General features: G+C 39.1%; 1 protein-coding gene across 17 annotated transcripts in view; it reads right to left on the bottom strand.

The window, feature by feature from the left end:
• mycbp2 (MYC binding protein 2) overlaps window positions 1–18,680 on the bottom strand; it is a 106,138-nt gene that overhangs the window by 50,571 nt on the left and 36,887 nt on the right. For all 17 annotated transcript variants that reach the window (XM_065293050.2, XM_065293049.2, XM_065293051.2 and 14 more), the window contains 21 exons: window positions 17,241–17,360; window positions 17,046–17,127; window positions 16,657–16,774; window positions 16,341–16,545; window positions 16,064–16,217; window positions 13,064–13,236; window positions 12,852–12,977; window positions 12,467–12,594; window positions 12,275–12,366; window positions 11,981–12,115; window positions 11,811–11,894; window positions 11,624–11,720; window positions 11,247–11,439; window positions 8,831–9,105; window positions 8,299–8,520; window positions 8,026–8,217; window positions 5,636–5,842; window positions 3,261–3,398; window positions 2,869–3,047; window positions 2,640–2,782; window positions 2,362–2,462 (listed from right to left, as the gene is read on the bottom strand). In XM_065293050.2, the coding sequence (XP_065149122.1) occupies window positions 2,362–2,462; window positions 2,640–2,782; window positions 2,869–3,047; window positions 3,261–3,398; window positions 5,636–5,842; window positions 8,026–8,217; window positions 8,299–8,520; window positions 8,831–9,105; window positions 11,247–11,439; window positions 11,624–11,720; window positions 11,811–11,894; window positions 11,981–12,115; window positions 12,275–12,366; window positions 12,467–12,594; window positions 12,852–12,977; window positions 13,064–13,236; window positions 16,064–16,217; window positions 16,341–16,545; window positions 16,657–16,774; window positions 17,046–17,127; window positions 17,241–17,360 (3,164 nt within the window). The remainder of the gene's footprint in view (window positions 1–2,361; window positions 2,463–2,639; window positions 2,783–2,868; window positions 3,048–3,260; window positions 3,399–5,635; window positions 5,843–8,025; window positions 8,218–8,298; window positions 8,521–8,830; window positions 9,106–11,246; window positions 11,440–11,623; window positions 11,721–11,810; window positions 11,895–11,980; window positions 12,116–12,274; window positions 12,367–12,466; window positions 12,595–12,851; window positions 12,978–13,063; window positions 13,237–16,063; window positions 16,218–16,340; window positions 16,546–16,656; window positions 16,775–17,045; window positions 17,128–17,240; window positions 17,361–18,680) is intronic.

The following is an 18,680-nucleotide window of genomic DNA, read 5'->3' as shown; positions in this document are numbered from 1 at the left end:
CAATTTCCAAAACACAAGAGTAGAGCAGATGCAAACTTTGAATACATCCAAGATATCCAAATTTGATTTAATGATCATTGTTAAAAATGTTAACATCCATAAAAGAAGGCAAGCTTCTATTAAACAATTATGGGAAATCTGTGCACTATGTTTGAAACCACTGGTTTAGATGTTTAGTTGAAAAAATAAATCTTTAACTTGGGCATACAAGTTGGTTAAGTAAAAGCAAACTAAAAAAAAATTTTTTTGATGAAAGTCTTGCCCCTCTTCTGGCACGTTTATACACAAACAACACCTAGAATAGATTACAGTTCAAGACTTTAAGTTGGTTTCTTACTAAACTCATTTGTATGCCTATAGGACACCTAAAATAAATCGCACGAGTTGTGTAAAATTATAAAACACTTTTAACATCAGAAAACACCTTTTTTTTTTAAATCAACATTTTAGTTCCGAAGAACAAAAAAGGCATTGGCCGTTTGAAGAGCATGAGGGTGAGTTAAATAATGACAATTTCTTTCATTTACCGCTTTACTGTTTTATCCACATTATATACAGCCTAATACATACCTAAATATACTATGCAACCATATAATTTTCAAACAAACTTTTAAGCATAATTCAGGGCATCTCAGTGTTTCCCATACATAGGCTCTACTTGGGCGCTGCGCCCAGGTAAATTGCGACCCGCCCAGGAAAAAAAAATCACTTTACGAATTTCCGTATTTTCTGAACTCGACTGGATGACCCGTGTTTTGTTGAGAGAGAGAAAGAGAGAGAAAGAGAGAGAGAGAGAGAGGTGGGGGTCGGGTGACCGTGAAGATGATGTACGCGTCATAAACTCATCATCCAGCGCGGCAAACTGGATCAACTGCTGCACATACGGAGCAGCCAGGGAACTACACTGCGACCAAAATGGTCGCATATGCTTATACTGTAGCATCCAAGTTGGCTTCATTTTGCGTGCAAGCACGTTGTGTCTCTCCGGTTGAGTGTCCGTTCACGTGCTCTCTGTTTCTCAATGAATTTGGGTGCAACGCGAAGCAACCTCAGTGTCACATTGTATCCTTTCATGTTTCTGAACTTGAGCAGAGTTTTACCATTAGAGGTCTTTTTTTACTGAGGACGCGGGACCCGTACGGTTCCAGGTTTATATTTTAAATGGTCAGTCGGGTCCGGGTCGGTCCTAGTTCATTAATATTTGATTAATATTGTGTGTAAAACCCGAGTCCATCGGAGAACGTCCGCGAGCGCTACCGCGCTAAAGCTCAAGTGTTGTTTCAGAGCACGCGCCGCTTCATTTTCTTTATCCCATTTTTTTATAATCTTATTATTATTATTAGACCATATCGTTACTAAAATCTAAACAGTTTGCACAGAGATTGTAGCAAAAAGCAGTGCTAATACTGAACGAGCAAAGCTCAAGCTGACTCAGGATATAAAAAACGCAAAGCTGTAATGTAAAGTCTGTCATCGGGACAGCAAGTAGACTTTTAAATCTGAAATAATGAGTGGATTAAGCTTTTTTAATCGGCAAAAGAGAAATAGAAAGCAGAAGCAGTAAAAGTGCCTTTCTAATAGAAATTATTAACATTATAACATCAGTCACATTTATAATCTATAGACCTGCACTGTCTATATAGGCTATAGTATACATAGTATTGTATATATTGAGTTTGATAAAAGGGGTCATCAAATTGCTTCATATATCAGTGCAAAAACATAAAGTGTTTTCGTGGTGCTTTGACAAACAGTGTCAGCTTTGTTTATGGCAAAGAAAGTTTGGGGTGGTTAGATTAATGAACTATAATGTGAAATTAATATTAATGTTTAATAAATCAAAGTATTGTGTTGTGTCACACATTATTAGTTCTTTGTCACATGTATAGTAAGCCATTTTTTGTCGGTGGATAATGATTGCCCTTTTCACTACCACCACAAGTAAATTTCAGATCTATGGGAAACACTGCATCTTATCTCATAAGTGCATTTAAAAAAGCTTTTTGCTATCGGATACAGAGTCCTTAGTTTCAGGTTAACATGTTATACATTTAAGTCTTTGTTGCACTTCATATTTTAATCACTTAAACTGATTAAAATAAAACCGACCCATTGAAAAACTGCAGAGCACAATGAATTTGATTAATATGCTGCTTAGTCAATCACAATACTATCTTTTAAAAATTTCTGTCCATTATCATTTTATTTTATTTTATCTTTCTCACTGACTATTAAATGAGTTGTTAACTTGATCTATCTCTTTAAGTTATTTGTCAGATATTATACAGTATGATTGTGACAAATCATGTGAAGACATACACTATTAATGGCCACTACAATGGTACATATAAGTGCTCTTACCTTGGGCACAGATGCAGCCACAGGGCCGATGTACGCCAAAATGAGTGGAAGCAGCATTGAGAAGAGACTGGAGGAACTGATGAGCTCGGGAATATCTTCAGCTGTGGAGAAATCAGTGATATCCATCAACTTAAACAGGGCTAACCGAATACACCAATGATGTTGATCTGTCAAGGTGAATCTCATGAACACACAATGTCATGTCCAGGTTAAAATTTCTTTAAGCTACAGAAACGGACATCTTTGAAATATTTCGATTTTTATATTATCTTCCTCACCATCCACAGCAAAGGCCCTGTGCAGGAGATCTTTGGCTGCTCGGACCACAACGCTGACCACAGAAAGAGCGCGACTGCAGTTCTTGTCCTCCTCATTAGCTTTGCTTAAAAGCTGTGACTGCAGGTCGCCATCATATTCACTCCTGTGACACGCAAACATTGTCCACATGTAACATACTGTGTTTAAATATGATACTGCGTAAGTAAAAAAGGGCTACTGATTACAGACCTGTAATAAAGAATCTGAGGGATTTGGCCTCTGGTCTGGTTGGTGCCATTGCTGCTCAGACTGCACGTGCTGAATGTAAAGTTAACTCCATCTGAGCACTGCACGGTGGTTATACCTCCATCCCCATTGGCAGTACGACTGCCGTAGTTACGCAGGCGAACAGCATATTTTACATTCTCCTATTTAAGAGAAACACAGTGGATATGAGTTGGTACCTAAGTGCAGTCAACTATGCTTGTGTTTAAGTATGTTAAGTATCTATCATATTTATTTATTATTTATAAATTGTAAAGTTTAGGATTCTAATACGAGTATTTAAATGGAATGAGGTTAATAGAGAAAATGTGTGCATGTAAACACAGTCTGTGGTTATGGTGTGAACTTCACAGCACCTTCAGAGGAACAGCTTTGTCTAGGCGGATCTCAGCAATGTCACTGGGGGAGTCATCGGTGCTGTAGGTGCCTTTGACCAACTCTAGAGACGTCCATCTGTGGGAGTGGGTGGAATCTCCAGGGTGCTCCGTCTGAGCCTGATACAAGAGTACAGATGGGAACGTCACAAGTTAACACAGAGCTGAACACAACAAGGTAATACGCTTATTCACATGCTCTTAGTTACATTTTGTGGAACTCTTCAATACTACAACAATTCATAGCTACTATAACATCCCAAAAAAAATCTAATAAACATTTAGAGGTAGTCCATGCATCTTCTGTGTGATATTTTACATCTTCAGATGACAAACAATAATTTTGTGTGAGGAACAGTGCTATTTCAGCGATTATGCAATGAACATTAACATCTCCATGTAAAGGAATAGTTCACCCCAAAATGAGAGTTATCCCATAGATCAGGGGTTCTCAAAGTTTACATTCAAAGGTCCAAATCTGAACTCTCATCATTTTCATAGATCCGGAAAAACTGGCAAAAAAAGGTCTGGTTGGTAGACTTTGACCTAAATTAGGGGTGCACCTATAAATTGCCTAATGATGCTTGCTATGCTTCTCAATGAAATACGGTGAAATGCCGCAAAAAAAAAAAATGCTGCTACATCCAAAATCCAGAGGGGGCTCTCGTGCAGAAACTCAATATGCGCTGCAGACGGAGAAACATTACACATGCAGCTATGACACGCAGCTCCAGGAAATGTCTTAAGGATGTATTTATATTGCTGTTCTTCAAACATTTTCAGTTTTTTCATGATAATAAAGAATATGTATAATGATTATGTTTGACGAGTGTTGCTTTTTCAAATGCATGTAAGGATTACTGATCAAAAGCCGTAGTAAATGAAATAGCTGTGCATAATATCTGGGTGTGATGGCTACAGCATCACACAGGAAATTTTTAAATAAGTCGTTTTATTTTTGGACCAGGAATACTCTTAAATCTAAAAAGAAAAAAAAGCTAAACGAATGGTTTACAAGTTTAATATGCATTTTTAAAGTAGCAAATGCACACATTTAATCAATCACATAGAAATTAATGCACTTGCAATATGAAGTGGACGCGAGTCCGGATCAAATTCCCTTCGGGTCCGGAATCGGACCGGAGTCTGGACTTTAAGAATCCCTGCCATAGATGCATATGAGCAATTCCAGAACATGGATGTGATATTCCCAATCAAAATTTGAAATATAAATTCTCAGAGAATACATTTATTGCTAATAGATTGAATAGACTGTTTAAAATTTGATCAGCATATTCCTGATGCTAAAAAGAAATACTAATTATTATATGAGTATATCATACTTTTATATTTTATTCTTTATTCATGTTTTCTATTTTAGATGGGAAAAACATGCATGCGTTATGGATGAGACAAAAAGGACACGTTTATGGGACAACATACTTTGTAGGAATTCTGTGAATTAAAAAGGCCAGAAGCAATAATATCCCACAAAAGGAAAAAGGATAGCTCTTTATAAAGAAATTAAAACTTATTTTATTTTTGTATGTGCATTCATGAGGAAGAAACAATGGTATGCACATGTTTAAATTTTAGATGCGACAATTATGAAATTTGCACTTATTTAACTACGGAAAATAATAAAATTTGCATGAGTATTTAAACCACCAAATATTGTCATCTGAGATGTAAGTATGGTAAAAAAAACTTTACTTTTCACTATATGGTTGACATTTGCATAAAATTGCCCATATGACGTTTCTTCTTTTAGCCAAACAAGGTATAAGTGTCTCTTTATAGCTTTATAATAGCATTGGATAGTGCCCCAGTTTTATAACTCTAAACAGCCATCAAAAACTAATCCATACAGTTTGTCTTAAATGTCTTCCACCCAACCTCATCTCTATTATGAACATGTGTACAGCCGTAGCTTGTTTAGAAATATAAAAAAACCCATCACTTCAACTCGAAAGACATCTAATAACTGTATGGATTAGTTTTTGAGTAAAATAAAGGCAAATATTCATTTTCGGATAAACTGCTCCTTTACATCTTTGCATAAAATATTTAATTGTTTTAATATCACGTAAGGTTTGACATAAATCTGGTCACAACACAGACACAACCTATCATGACGTCTATGACAGGTCCAGCCTACAGGTAATAGAGGAAGATTTAAAAAAGATCATGTCTGTTTGCTCTTTATAAAGAAGACCTTAACTGAAGAAGTGTGATAAAATATGTATAAATATCTTAAGTATAATTTAGAGTTGGAAAAATATACAAGCTTTCATTTTTATGAATAATTACTTTCAGTTAATTTCTGTGCATAATTTTAGTAAAGAAAAGCGACTCACATCATCGGCAAGGACCTCAAGTTCGTATTCATGGATGCCTCCTCCACCATACACACAGAAACCCACCAGCACCACCCCTGGCTTATCCATCGTAAAGCAGATGGCATCAGGGGAGCCGTTCCCCGTGTTCCAGCTACGACCCTGGCTGGTCTTAGTAAAGCGGTTAGGGGTGGCTTTCACAGAGTGCAGGGAGTTCAGCCCATCCACCTGCACAACAACATCAAATCAAGTTTCACCATACAAATAGACCAATACAACTCGTGTGCCATATAAAATCTCTTGAAGACATACAACAGGCTTGTGTAGGGAAACCTACATTTAAAACTCGAAATTTAAATCACTGAACTACACTATTGCCCCTAAAAAATCTACGAAATAAGTCAAGCTACAATCCAATAAATGAATGTACATATTTAAAATAAAAACACATTGTGGTGGATGTGACGTCAATGACAAATGGCCGCAATGCTTCTTGTGTTCTGATGAATTAAAGAGACTCACAGGAGAGAAACAAGTTTTATGGTTAGTAAATATGTAAAGCTACAGTAATAAATAAAAATTATAATAATAGCCGGATAAAAAACAATTAAAAACTGCGTGCAAAACCAAAAAAAGGTAACACAAATAGGGTTCCCACACCTTAGTTTACTTTAAATATAAGGACCTTTCAAGGTATTTCCAGGTCCAATAACCTCAAATTCAAGGACTAAATGTGGGGACACATTTCAAGTGAGAGCAAGGTGTTACCTTTTAAGATACATTGTTACAGTTCCCTTTCAGGGAATTTTTAGGGAACCACCGTTAGGATTTTGCGATTAAAGCCCAGTATACACTGTGCGATTTTAAATAGTCTTTTAGGATTGTTGCTTGCCACACTGTGCGATTAAGATCGTAATTAAGTCCATGTCACACTATATGATATCAGTTTCCATCAAATTTAAAGACTTTTAAAAATCGGACGCACGCAAACAAACGCTTCCGCAGTTTTACGTCATCGATTGACGACGGCTGGGAAAACACACGCTGAAGCGAAGGCTAACAAACCGAAACAACATCTACTGTTCATTTTAATCATAACTTGTCTCGAGCATAAAAAGAAGACAAAACGAAGGAGACGAGTACCTGGCATTGAATTTCCAGCGCGATTTCTCTCCAGGCTGCTTCATTTTTATCCTATCGTGGTACAGTGGCGATGACACGTTGTACAAACACTCTTTATTGTTTCCATAACTCCACAAGTTTCTCCTCCTGCTGTACAGTCTACCTGGTTCTTTTTTAAATTTGTCTGCGTTGATTTGTTGTTGTCGCCGCACTAATTGCGTCATTGGGTTCTGTGCTTCTATTGGTTATTGAGCTGCCAGTTGTCGTAGGGAGATGTCACAGAGCAGGATTGTATCTCAAAATTTCTGACACTGCCAGAATTTTGTCGGAGGATAATTTTGATCGCAACGGTCATTAATCGGCTGTCTGTGAACATGTCAAACTAGCGATCAAAGACGGCAGATTTTAGCCTGGGATTCCAGAAATTGTTTAGGATTTCAAAATTTGTCCCAGACAGCTAAATCCTGGCTGAAATCTCAGTGTGCACCGGGCTTAAGACGTCCCTTAAAATGGCAGACTCCCCGATCAGTGTCCTGAGACTACTAAACAACGGAGCTGATTGAGACACAGCCGAAGTGTCTTGTATCAGGCAGCAGGTGGCAGCAGAACAGATGAGAATGATCATGGCACGTCATTTTTGTTTTTGAACAGGCACCTCCATGACAACCAACAGCTCAAACAGTCATTGTCCTCTACTTATACAAAGCAGAAGTGGATGTCTTTGTTATACCCATTACCAACATATTATTTACTTTCCACTTTAATAGACAATGTGACAAAGGAACAGAGCCGCAATGACATTCTTCATTAAATACTCCATTAGAGCATGACAGCCCAGCTGCCATGGCAACCAACAAGTGGCCATTTCCCAAATTATTGGCCAGAAGGAAAGCAGCAGAGCGTTGCGGTCCTGTAGCGGACACACCTGCGCTCATGACTCAGATTAAAAAATATTTTTTTACCCATGACCAAGCAGATATAGACATTTCTGTTCCTTCACTGGTTCAGGGAAAATTATTTGTGAAATGTGAATTATGTACAATTCTGCTAAAAGTAGAATAGCTTACGTGAGCCCATGAAGAACTGATGAATCAGAGTGATATTATTAAAAAGCTATTTATGTTGTCTGCCTTAAATAGTTTATGTTACTGCTACAAATTAATTTCCGAATGGAAAAATGATACTTCTGGAACCCAACTTTAATAACAAAACAAAAACATGATCAAAAATACGAGAACATACGTGTGTGAGGGAAAGTGAGGAATAGAGAAAATGAGATCAGATCTAACCTCAGAGCCAAGAGCAGAAGCAGTCAGTTCACTAACAATACTGGCCAGAAGACCACATGTGTTGGACACCAGATGAGGAGAGAAAAGCTCCATCTCCTTCCTCAGACTCTTCCTCACAGGAAGCACCACAATGACCAGCATCTTCTCCAGAACCTCACGAAACGTTGTCATGCCCATGAGATTCTCTTCGGTCTAAACAGGAAAAGGAGGTAGCGAATGTCAACAAAACTACTGAGTAATACATATTGATCATGCTTGTTTCATAGGACTCACGTGACTGAGTTTCTCCATATGTGCCACCAGCAGAGGGAAGCGGTGGGCGAGGGCCGAGTCGTTCTCCGTGCTGACCTGTTTGACGAGCGAGCGCAGAAGAACCTCCCCGTCGTACGCGATCGGTAATATTGAGGTCAGCTTGACCGATGTGTTACAGAGCGCTGACATCACTGCAGCCAGCAGTCGGCTGCTCGATGTTCGGAAATTCGCCTCTTGAATGTCCTGGAGGTCAATAGGTCAATGTTAAAATTTGCAGTTAATCAGACTATCCAAGAGCAAACCTATTTCTGCTAGTCTCTGTAGATATTTCAGAGCTCAAATTTATTAGCCCAAAATCTGTCAAGTGGCTCATTTGAAGTGCATGCTGGGACGTGAAGGTGGTTTAGTGGTTAAGCAGCTTACTATAATTCCTTTTTTTCAATATTAGAAAATATGACCCGGATATGTTCCACATGGCTGAAATATGGCAGCATCAGCCCATCATTGATTCGCGGCACAAAAACCACAACCCCTGAACCTTTTGAATGATTACCTGATCGAGGCAGTTGAGAAGATCACACAGGCAGGCCCATTGCAGGGCCGGTGTGGGGTAGAAAGAGTGAAAGCATGCAGTAAATGTGTTGTGACACTCTTGTAGCACAGCCTCCAGTAGCGTGAGGGGTTGACTCAGATATCCCTGAGGGTCATTGTCCAGTTTGGTCAGGCAGTTGTCCATCCCCTCCGACAGGATCTTCTTTAATAGGCTGCGTGTCTTTCCTACACACTCCGCCAGCTTGCTGGACTCCTCCACCACTGCTTTGGTGCTGGCTAGATTGGATAAAACAAAAACAATGACAACAAATGTGTTTGTTTCAGAGCCAGACACACTTGGCCCATGAAAGGTATACTAACTGCCAAAAACATTACACACAAAACAATGCTAAAAAATACTTTTCACTTATAAAAAGTATTACATTTCAGGAAAAAAATCTTTCTAAGTATGTGATTTAGTAAGTGGTGAAAAAATGTGTTCTAAAAAAATATGCTACAATACTCATTTTTATTCGTAAGCTTCATTTTAACTTAAGAGCTTCTTCTTAATGTCAGCAATCAGCGACCAATGAGCTTTTTAATCCATGACAGCAACTAATAAGCACCTTACTAGGTGACAACTAATGAGCTTTATTTGTAATAACAGATACTCAATAAGCTTCTTTCTCTACAACAGGGACCAGTGAGATTTTTGTCAATGACAGCTATCCAATAAGCTTCTTTCTCTTACAACAGCGACCAATGAGCTATTTGAATGTCAGCGACCAGTTAGTGTCTTCTCAGTGACAGCAACCAATGAGCTTCTTTTTTTATGACAGCGACCAATGAGCTTCTTTCGCAATGACAGGTTTCCAATGAGCTTTTTTCTCTACTACAGTGACCAGTGAGATTTTTGTCAAGACAGCGACCAATGAGCTTTTTTGTAATGACAGCTATCCAATAAGCTTCTTTCTCTACAACAGTGACCATTGAGCTTTTTTCAATGTCAACGACCAATGATCTACTTTTTAATGACCGCAACCAATGAGCTTTTTACTCAGTGACAGCAACAAATGAGCTTCTTTCATAATGACAGCTATCCAATAAGCTTCTTTCTTTATGACAGCGACCAATTAGCTTTTTTCTTTATGACAGCGACCAATGAGCTTCTTTCGTAATGACAGGTTTCCAATGAACTTCTTTCTCTACTACAGTGACCAGTGAGATTTTTGTCAAGACAGCGACCAATGAGCTTTTTTGTAATGAGTAATGACAGCTATCCAATAAGCTTCTTTCTCTACAACAGTGACCAGTGAGCTTTTTTCAATGTCAGCGACCAATGATCTTCCTTCTAAATGACCGCAACCAATGAGCTTCCTCTTCAGTGAAAGCAACAACTAATAAGCTTCTTTCGTAATGACAGCTATCCAATAAGCTTCTTTCTCTACAACAGTGACCAATGAGCTTTTTTTCAATGTCAGCGACCAATGATCTTCCTTCTAAATGACAGCAACCAATGAGCTTTTTACTCAGTGACAGCAACAACTAATGAGCTTCTTTCATAATGACAGCTATCAAATTAGTTTCTTTCTTAACAACAGCAACCAATGAACTTTTTTCAATGTCAGCGACCAATTAGCTTCTTCTCAGTAACAGCAACCAATGAGCTTCCTACTGAGTGACAGCAACTAATAAGTTTCTTTCTTTATGACAGCGACCAATGAGATTCTTTCTCTACTACAGTGACCAATGAATGAGCTTCTTACTCAGTGACAACAACAAATGAGCTTCTTTCATAATGACAGCTATCCAATAAGCTTCTTTCTCTACATCAGCGACCAATGAGTTCCTTTTGAATGACATCGACCAATGAGCTTCTTTTTCAATGTCATCGGCCAATTAGCTTCATCTCGATGTCAATGACCAAAGATCTCCTTCTTTATGACAGCGACCAAAGAGCTTCTTCTCAATGACAGCAATCAATGAGCTTATTTTGTAATGACGGCTATCCAATAAGCTTCTTTCTCTACAACAGCAACCAATGAGCTTCTTTTCAATGTCAGCGACCAATGAGCTACCTACAATGAAAATCATTGATTTTCTGCCCAAATGGGGCATGGCAAATATACGTTACTGGGAATCAGAGTGGAAAGTCACTGGCATTTATTTAGTTTGTTAACCCTCTTTCATTTGTAATCAAAATAAAAAAGCTAAAAAATAAAAAAGCATTTACAAGTCGACTTCAAGTCAATGAATTTGGTGGAAGTCACTTACGATGCACTCAACCTATATTTTTTCAGTCTGTGTGATATCTGGGATCCATGACCTTTGCATTGCAAACACAATGCTTTACCATGTAAGCTACAGGTAAACAGGAGGTATTGTGTAGTTACATATAACCTCTCCCAATGTAAAATATGATAAAGGAGATAAAATACCAGATATGGGGAAGATCTCACAGATGTAGACGCGCAGTAGTCGCAGACAGCAGGTGCCCACAAATCGCAGACGCTCCAGGTCCAGAAGTGTGGCTGTGTACTGAAAACCCTTCAACCCTCTCAGCTCCTCCACCCCTAACACCAGGGTGGTCCAGCTCCAGTGCAAAATACTCAAAAGAGACTCAAAACAGTCCTGGGAAGAAACACACACATTGGAAATAAATCAAACATCTGACTTATTATTTATCAAGGCGTGTTCAGTTTGAATACACCAAGAAGAAAGGCCACCTGGAATAAAGTCAGGGGCAGTAAGCAATAAAAAATGAGCATTCTGTCATTGACTTAGATGAACTGAGAAAGTCATTGGTCACACGTACTACAGAGACTGTCCTGGCGAAAGAACGCTTGAGGATGTGAACAGGTTCACTGGTCTGCTGTTTCCCCTTGGATGCGTTACCATCATTAGAGGGTAACCTGAAAAAAATCAGACCCAAAAAGAGTAAGAATAACAATACACTTCATACACAAAGTACCTAGCAAAAGACAAACAACATCATAACGTACCTGTAGAGGAGCTGAGGGATTTGTCCGGCGTTTACATCAGTACCATTGTTTGATTTCTTGGAGCTTTTGAATTGAAAGACCACACTGCAAGAGAGAGTTTAACATTATATCTACTGCTATCTATAATAATAATTTAGTATTGATTACAGCAAGTGTTGATTTATGTGTACCCATCATCAGTGGTGATGGTTGCCTGGCCATGGGATCCGCAGTCACTGCTGGGTCCAGACACACGAGCCCATGCCACGTACCACCAGCCCAATTGCAGGAGTACAGGCTCATCAAACATCATGGCGTATTTCTCCCTGTATACATAAAAACATTAAATGTCTTTTTGTTCATGTGCATTATCGGCCAATTTACTCTGTATGTAACTGTATCAGCATCTGCCATTAAAAAATCTACATGGGCTTAATGCTACTCATTAAACAATTTTAGCACAGTGATATTTCTTCAAAGCGTACCGTGCAGCACAGTCATACGCCAGTACATCTGTCTCGGCCAACAGGTCTCCATCTGTCTCATGGTCTGCTCCGTCTGGGCCTAGTTCAAACAACTGCAAAGGCAATAACAGGTCAGAGTATCACATGCAAAGAAATAAAATAAACTCACAGGTTGAGGGTTAAATCTAAATAGACGCTTGGATAGCAGCTGACCTTGATCTTTGCCGTATACTCTCCTCTACCACCGAAAAGACCCAAACCCCCTAACAAGATGTCAGCATCTGCGCAGAAGCGGATGGCCTCTACAGAGTGTGCCGAGTAACCCCAGCCTCCTCCGTGACCTACAAACGTCAATGAGCAACACAAGCATAACAAATTGGCATAGTTAGCAGGCCACCGTATTAGGAAAATGGAGCATTTAAATGAATAACAATTTTATTGCTGCAGGTTGCCTTGTTGTGGCTGTACTGTTGATTTAAGTTAAACAGATTTTTAGAAGACTATCATCAATACAAAATCTCACCAAAAAGACGGAAATAAATGTCAACATGTGCACTATAATCAAAGCAAAACGGCCCAATATTTTTTACAATCTTACTCTCAAAACGGTTGACCACACTGTAGTCCTCTTTGGAGTAAACCTTCATCACCGCCTGGGTCTCTTCCTCAGCACTGGCCACACCCATCTTCAGTTCCTGCATAGCAGCCAGTGTGTCAAGACAACCTGCACACAGAATCAAAGAATCACGTGAGACACAGTTATCTATCTATCCATCCATCCATCTATTTAGTGACAGGAAGATGTTGTACCCAGGATGTGTAGAGCTCCATGGGAACGTGTGGTGGCAGCGTGTGAGCCTGAGGGCAGAGCCAGTTCAGGACTAAGGATACTGCAGAGGGCCTGGACGTCAGAGGCGGGTGGCACACGGGCATCTGCAATCACTGCGTTGTAGCAACACATCTCACGTGTGGCAGGCAGGAACCTGAAAAAGCAGATGACTTGAAGTGAGAAGATAGTCGTATGCAAAGGTTTGGGCACCCCTGACAACTTCCATGATTTTCATTTATACATATTTGGGTGTTGGATCAGCAACTTCATTTTGATCTATCAAATATCTGAAGAACACAGTAATATTATTATAGTAGTGAAATAAGGTTTATTGGAATAATAGAAAATGTGCAATATGCATCAAAACCTGTCATTTTGTTGATTTGAATACCTGTAACTACTTAGCACTCATTAATTGGAATAACTAATTGGTTTTGGTGAGCTCATTAAGCCTTGAACTTCATAGACAGGTGCATTCAATCATGGGAAAAGGTATTTAAGGTGGAAACTTGCTTTGTTGTTGTTGTTCTCTCTGAAGAGTGGCAACTTAAAGGCCTCAAATCATGGAAAATGTCAGGGGTGCCAAAACTTTTGCATACTACCGTATAGGGATGCTCCGATTGATCGGCCGCTGATCGTGATCGCCCAATAACGGCATTAAATGACACGATCGGCACTCGCTAAATTTTGCCGATCTCAAGAGCCGATCTTTCTGTTTACTTTTGTCATCATAGCGTTCCTGATGCGGCTGCAATTAGAGACCATTTTAGACAGTGCGAGCATTTTGTAACCAGTTGCTCATGTGTGACGTGCAGATTTGGATCTCTCTCTGCTTTTACAGAGATATGCGTATTTTCTATGAGGACGCGCGCCGGTCCTCAGCGTGATGCGTCTTCACATCTCTATCAAACAGCGTATACAACACATATCTATCGCGGACAATTGCATCCTCATGACGAAAGTTTATTACTTGCATTCGTTTTAAAGTTATGAAGGTTTAAACTTCCATTTTCCTCACAGCTGCTCTTGTTTGCGGACACCGGCCGCACGCATACACAGCAGCCTGTCATCAGTCCACGTGAAGAGAACGATCTCTCCCACGTCTTAAAGCTACAGTATCCTAATTCATCTCTCAATAAAATTACTCTCTGCTCATCAGTGAAGAACTGTTGTACTTCATACGAATGCGTGTATATTTAATTCATACAGTAAAGGTTGTGAATTGTTTTATTTTAACTACTTTTAACAGACATAAACCTTTTTAAAGGCATATTACATTTCTCTTTGCAAGAAGAAATATTTGTTGTGCTTATTTATTTGATTCTCTATTAAAACAATAATTTACCTAATTTATAGTTAGTTTCATTTCTACAAATGGTGCAAACTCTGCTAGATTATAGATAAAAGATTCCCATTCCACTGCCATTCTGTGATCGGCACTGATCGGTGATCGGCAGTGCATGATCTTGGTGATCGGTTATCGTGATCGGCCCCAAAAATGCTGATCGGAGCATCTCTACTACCGTATGTCTAAAACTAAAGCAATAAGCCCCAAGAAGCAGTGAATTACCAGTGCATTTTATAACAAGCAAATGTTATAAAATGCACTGTAACACCATTGCTTTGCGGGGCTTATTGCTTTAATAAAATGGTCACTTCAAATGCATAGCAGGATTTCATAAACTAAAACACAAATAAGTTGTAATTATATTAGTACAAATATTATCTTCTGCCAAACAAAATAGTTCCTCAGAATCAAGTGTGGCTGCAACAGAGCGCAGTTACCAACCAACACAGACGCAGCAAAGACACAATGAAAATATGATTGAAGACTGTAGTGTTATTTTCATAAATCAACATCTTATTTATACATTAACATTTATATCGTGAAAATGTTGAAGTGTGGATCCAATAAGCTTGGAAGCATGCTTGACTCTTTCCCCTTCAGCGTTTTAAAAAAGTTGCCACCCAGTTTTAGTGCCTTCCAGAAAAATGGTCTTTTTTAAATAAACATAAAATATATCAAATTAAAGAACAGACCCTCAGCTTTAAAAAAAAAAAACTTTCATCATACCTTCATTTGTTAACCTTTCAAAATTTGAGCAAAAGCTGAGATAATTAATTTTTTTAAGGACTTTTGTTAGAGATTTTAGTTTTAGTGTAGTTTTTAGTGTTGAGTGAATGCGTTAGTGTTTAAGTTGGGTAAGATCGCCACCTAGGGAATAATCGTGGAAATATGGATTGGGGAAAACATTTCTCAGGGAAGCGTTTTCTCTTAATCGAAGAGATAACTCAACAATGTTTATTGACATTTATCTGGATATCACCATTTATTGTGCAAAAAATTTAAAATATGATTAAAGACTGTGGTGTTTATTTTCATGAATCAGCACGTAGCAACAGTGGCACAGTGATACTTAAGCTATGTAATGCGATCTGAACCATGGGGTTACCGGGGTATTTTATTACAGATTAGAACGTGTTTCAACCAATCAGAATGAGGGACTAGAACTGACCCTTTTATAAATGACAATATACGTCATGTCTGTAAAATCCATGCTAAAGTCTTATAATCTTCCGCTCTATAGGTGGCACTAAGAGGCTGGCTTGCCAACTGCCACCAAACACCACAAGATCGCGCTCATGTTTAGCAGAGGCTCTGCATTAACGCTAATAATGTTGTACACTCAATTTCTTCCAAAAAAATAAAACAATTGATTGGTCAATCTATCACCAATTTGTCACTAGGAGTCGTGGTGATTACTTTTTGCACTGCGTTTTTTGCAAAATATCTTCTTTATTGTTACACTTAAGAAAAAATGTCACCAACATATGAGATGGCCTGAGGGTGAGTAAATAATCAGATTTTTGGGGGGGACTATTGCTTTAAAAAAAAAAATTGGGCAGGGGGGGTAAATTTAATACTTTTAATACTATTAATTGTCTGTGAAAGCTGACCTAGTTTATCTAGTTTATCTCACCTCCAGATGACATCATAGACAGGGTCCAAACACAGTCCAAACCCCTGGAGATCCTCCTGCTCGGAGTCATTGAATGTGCGGCAGCTGCCATCCAGTTTGTTGATCAACAGACATTTGAAGGGAAGAGGCTCAGAAACAGATGTTGGAACAAGACCTAAAGCAAACCAAAAAAAAAAAAGTAAAAAATAAACAGCATTAGTAACGCAAGTTCTGGAGAAAGTCCAAAAATTTTCCCCTCAGCCAAGAAGTAAAAAGGCAAGAAAGTTTACGAAAGTACCAATGATGTGTTTGCTTGCGAAAATCTCTGAGGTGGCCAGGACATGGGAGTTGATCAGTGCCTCATCGATTCTAAGGTAGGTCTGATCACCACTGGCTCCGATCCATGTGGCCTTGCGGCCGTACTTGGCGCCAATGTTGGGCATCGGAGAAGGCTTGGCGTTCCAGTAGGGCATGTCAAGAATGGGTCGCCCTAACTGCCCTTTCTGTTGATACAACACAAGGAATGTATAAGGTTTTCAACCAACATAAAATCTACCAGTGCCCAATATTTGATTGATCGGAGGACAAGTTTAGGACGTAAATGGATAACATACCGAGAAACTCCCGAAGGTGAAGACCTGTCCATCCATCAGAAGCACTGCAGTGTGGTTACTGCCTGCTGTCACCTGAGTACTGGGGCCAGGCAGAGCCTGCACAAGAGTGGGTGACCCCCTGGGTGCAGAGCCAAATCAAATGTGCCACGGGTTAGAAAAGATGGGCATTCATGTTGTTTAAGAGTGTACATTTGTCAATCTGATAGGTTGTGTTGCATATCAAACAATCAAGAACCAATATGATATGATGTCAACATCAACATTATTTAACATTACTCTGTTGAGTGTCACAAAATAACAACAGCATACGAGCTTGGAATTGGAAATGAATGATTAAGTGCTGACAAAGATTCATTTTTAGGTAAAGTAACGCTCTAAACTATCATTACCTAGAATTAACATCTCCATGTCCAAGTTGCCCATGCTGTCCATAACCAAAGGTGTAAACATCTCCATTCTCCATTAACACCACTGTTAAAAAACAGGTTTAGCATTACAAACAAAGACAGGCGCTTTAAATAATGATGCATGTGAGGAAGGCTCATCATAAACAATGGCATCTCGTCACGTATTCAAAGACTCACCGGAGTGATGGAAGCCACAGCTGACCTGCACAGCTCGCAGCTCGCAGTCAAAGCGCACGGACCCGGGAGGATAGGTGGTGATCTTACTTGCATCTTTGTCCCCGCGTTCACTGCTGCCATCTACAACACAGAACAGAGCGCGAGGTGTGAGGATGAAGCAGATGGACAGACGAGGACAGTAAGGCGAGATGGATGAGGCCAGGGCTGTTAACCGGAGAAGAAAAATGACCTGCTGTTTCAAAGGTAGGAAAGAAAATAAGTATTGGCATGCTTTGACAGTGGAAGAGCAGAATAATAGCTTGGAGATAAATTGGAGACAAGTACACATCCTCACACACTTTCTCTCTCAAGGGTTAATAAAAGTGATCTGTCATTGATTTGTGGCACAAACCCAAAAAATAAACAACAAAGAAAAGGGGCTTGTTTAACTCCTCACTGAACAAAATGGTGATCATCAAATTCTCCAGCACACAGAGCAAAAATGTATCAGTCACAAATTTTTCATAATTTTTAGCATCCTTTGATTAAAATACTTGAAATAAGTAGACAAATATATATGTGCCTATTATTATTTTTTGTGTGGGTAAGTTGGACCAAATTGTGGCCAGAATACATGGGACTCTTTCGATACTTTTTGCATTCCAAGTAACACATCACAAGTTATTTTGAGAGAATGCAAAGTTTGCATAGCTGTAATAAAGCAATGGCTACATTAAAAAACATTAAAGGCAGAGTAGGCAGGTTTAAGTCTAATGCTGCGTTTACACCAGACGCGGTAGAGGCGGCAAGCGCCGGTGATTTACATGTTAAAGGCAGGAATTATCTAAAAGAAACTTTTTTACAAATTTGTTTAAACTGTCTTTATATACCAATACATAAGTTAAATGTAAGTACTCTGAAAAAGAGAGTGTTTAAAAATCGAGTGTCTGTAGACCTCTCACGACTCATTTTTCCATTCACTCCCCCCCTCCCTTCTGGGTTTCTTCAAAAGCCACGCCCCCAAAACACATGAACGCGCGACGCTGACAGGCTCTGCTGGGAGAAGCATTTACCTCAGACGAGCGGAGAGGAAGGAGCGCGGTGCATGTAGTAACATCATATCACAATCACATGTAATAATACACCTTACTTTATCACTATAAATATAAACAAATAGGATGGCTTTTAGTTCTCACTATTAAGCTAGCATATCGATACTGGTAAAGTTTAAAATATATTTTGTTTGATTCGATAACGAACGACATTTCCTGCCTATCCTGCCTTTAAAGGGATAGTTTGGCCAAAAATGATATTAAACCCATGATTTACTCACCCCCAAGCTGTCCGGGTTGCATATGTCCATCGTTTTTCAGACAAACACATTTTCGGATATTTTAGAAAATGTTTTAGATCTTTCAGTTGATTAAATGTAATGTTACGGGGTCCACGACCTTCAAGTCC

This window comes from Paramisgurnus dabryanus, chromosome 15, assembly GCF_030506205.2.
Source record: "Paramisgurnus dabryanus chromosome 15, PD_genome_1.1, whole genome shotgun sequence".
Classification (NCBI taxonomy): Eukaryota; Metazoa; Chordata; class Actinopteri; order Cypriniformes; family Cobitidae; genus Paramisgurnus; species Paramisgurnus dabryanus.
This window is presented reverse-complemented; position numbering and strand designations above follow the sequence as displayed.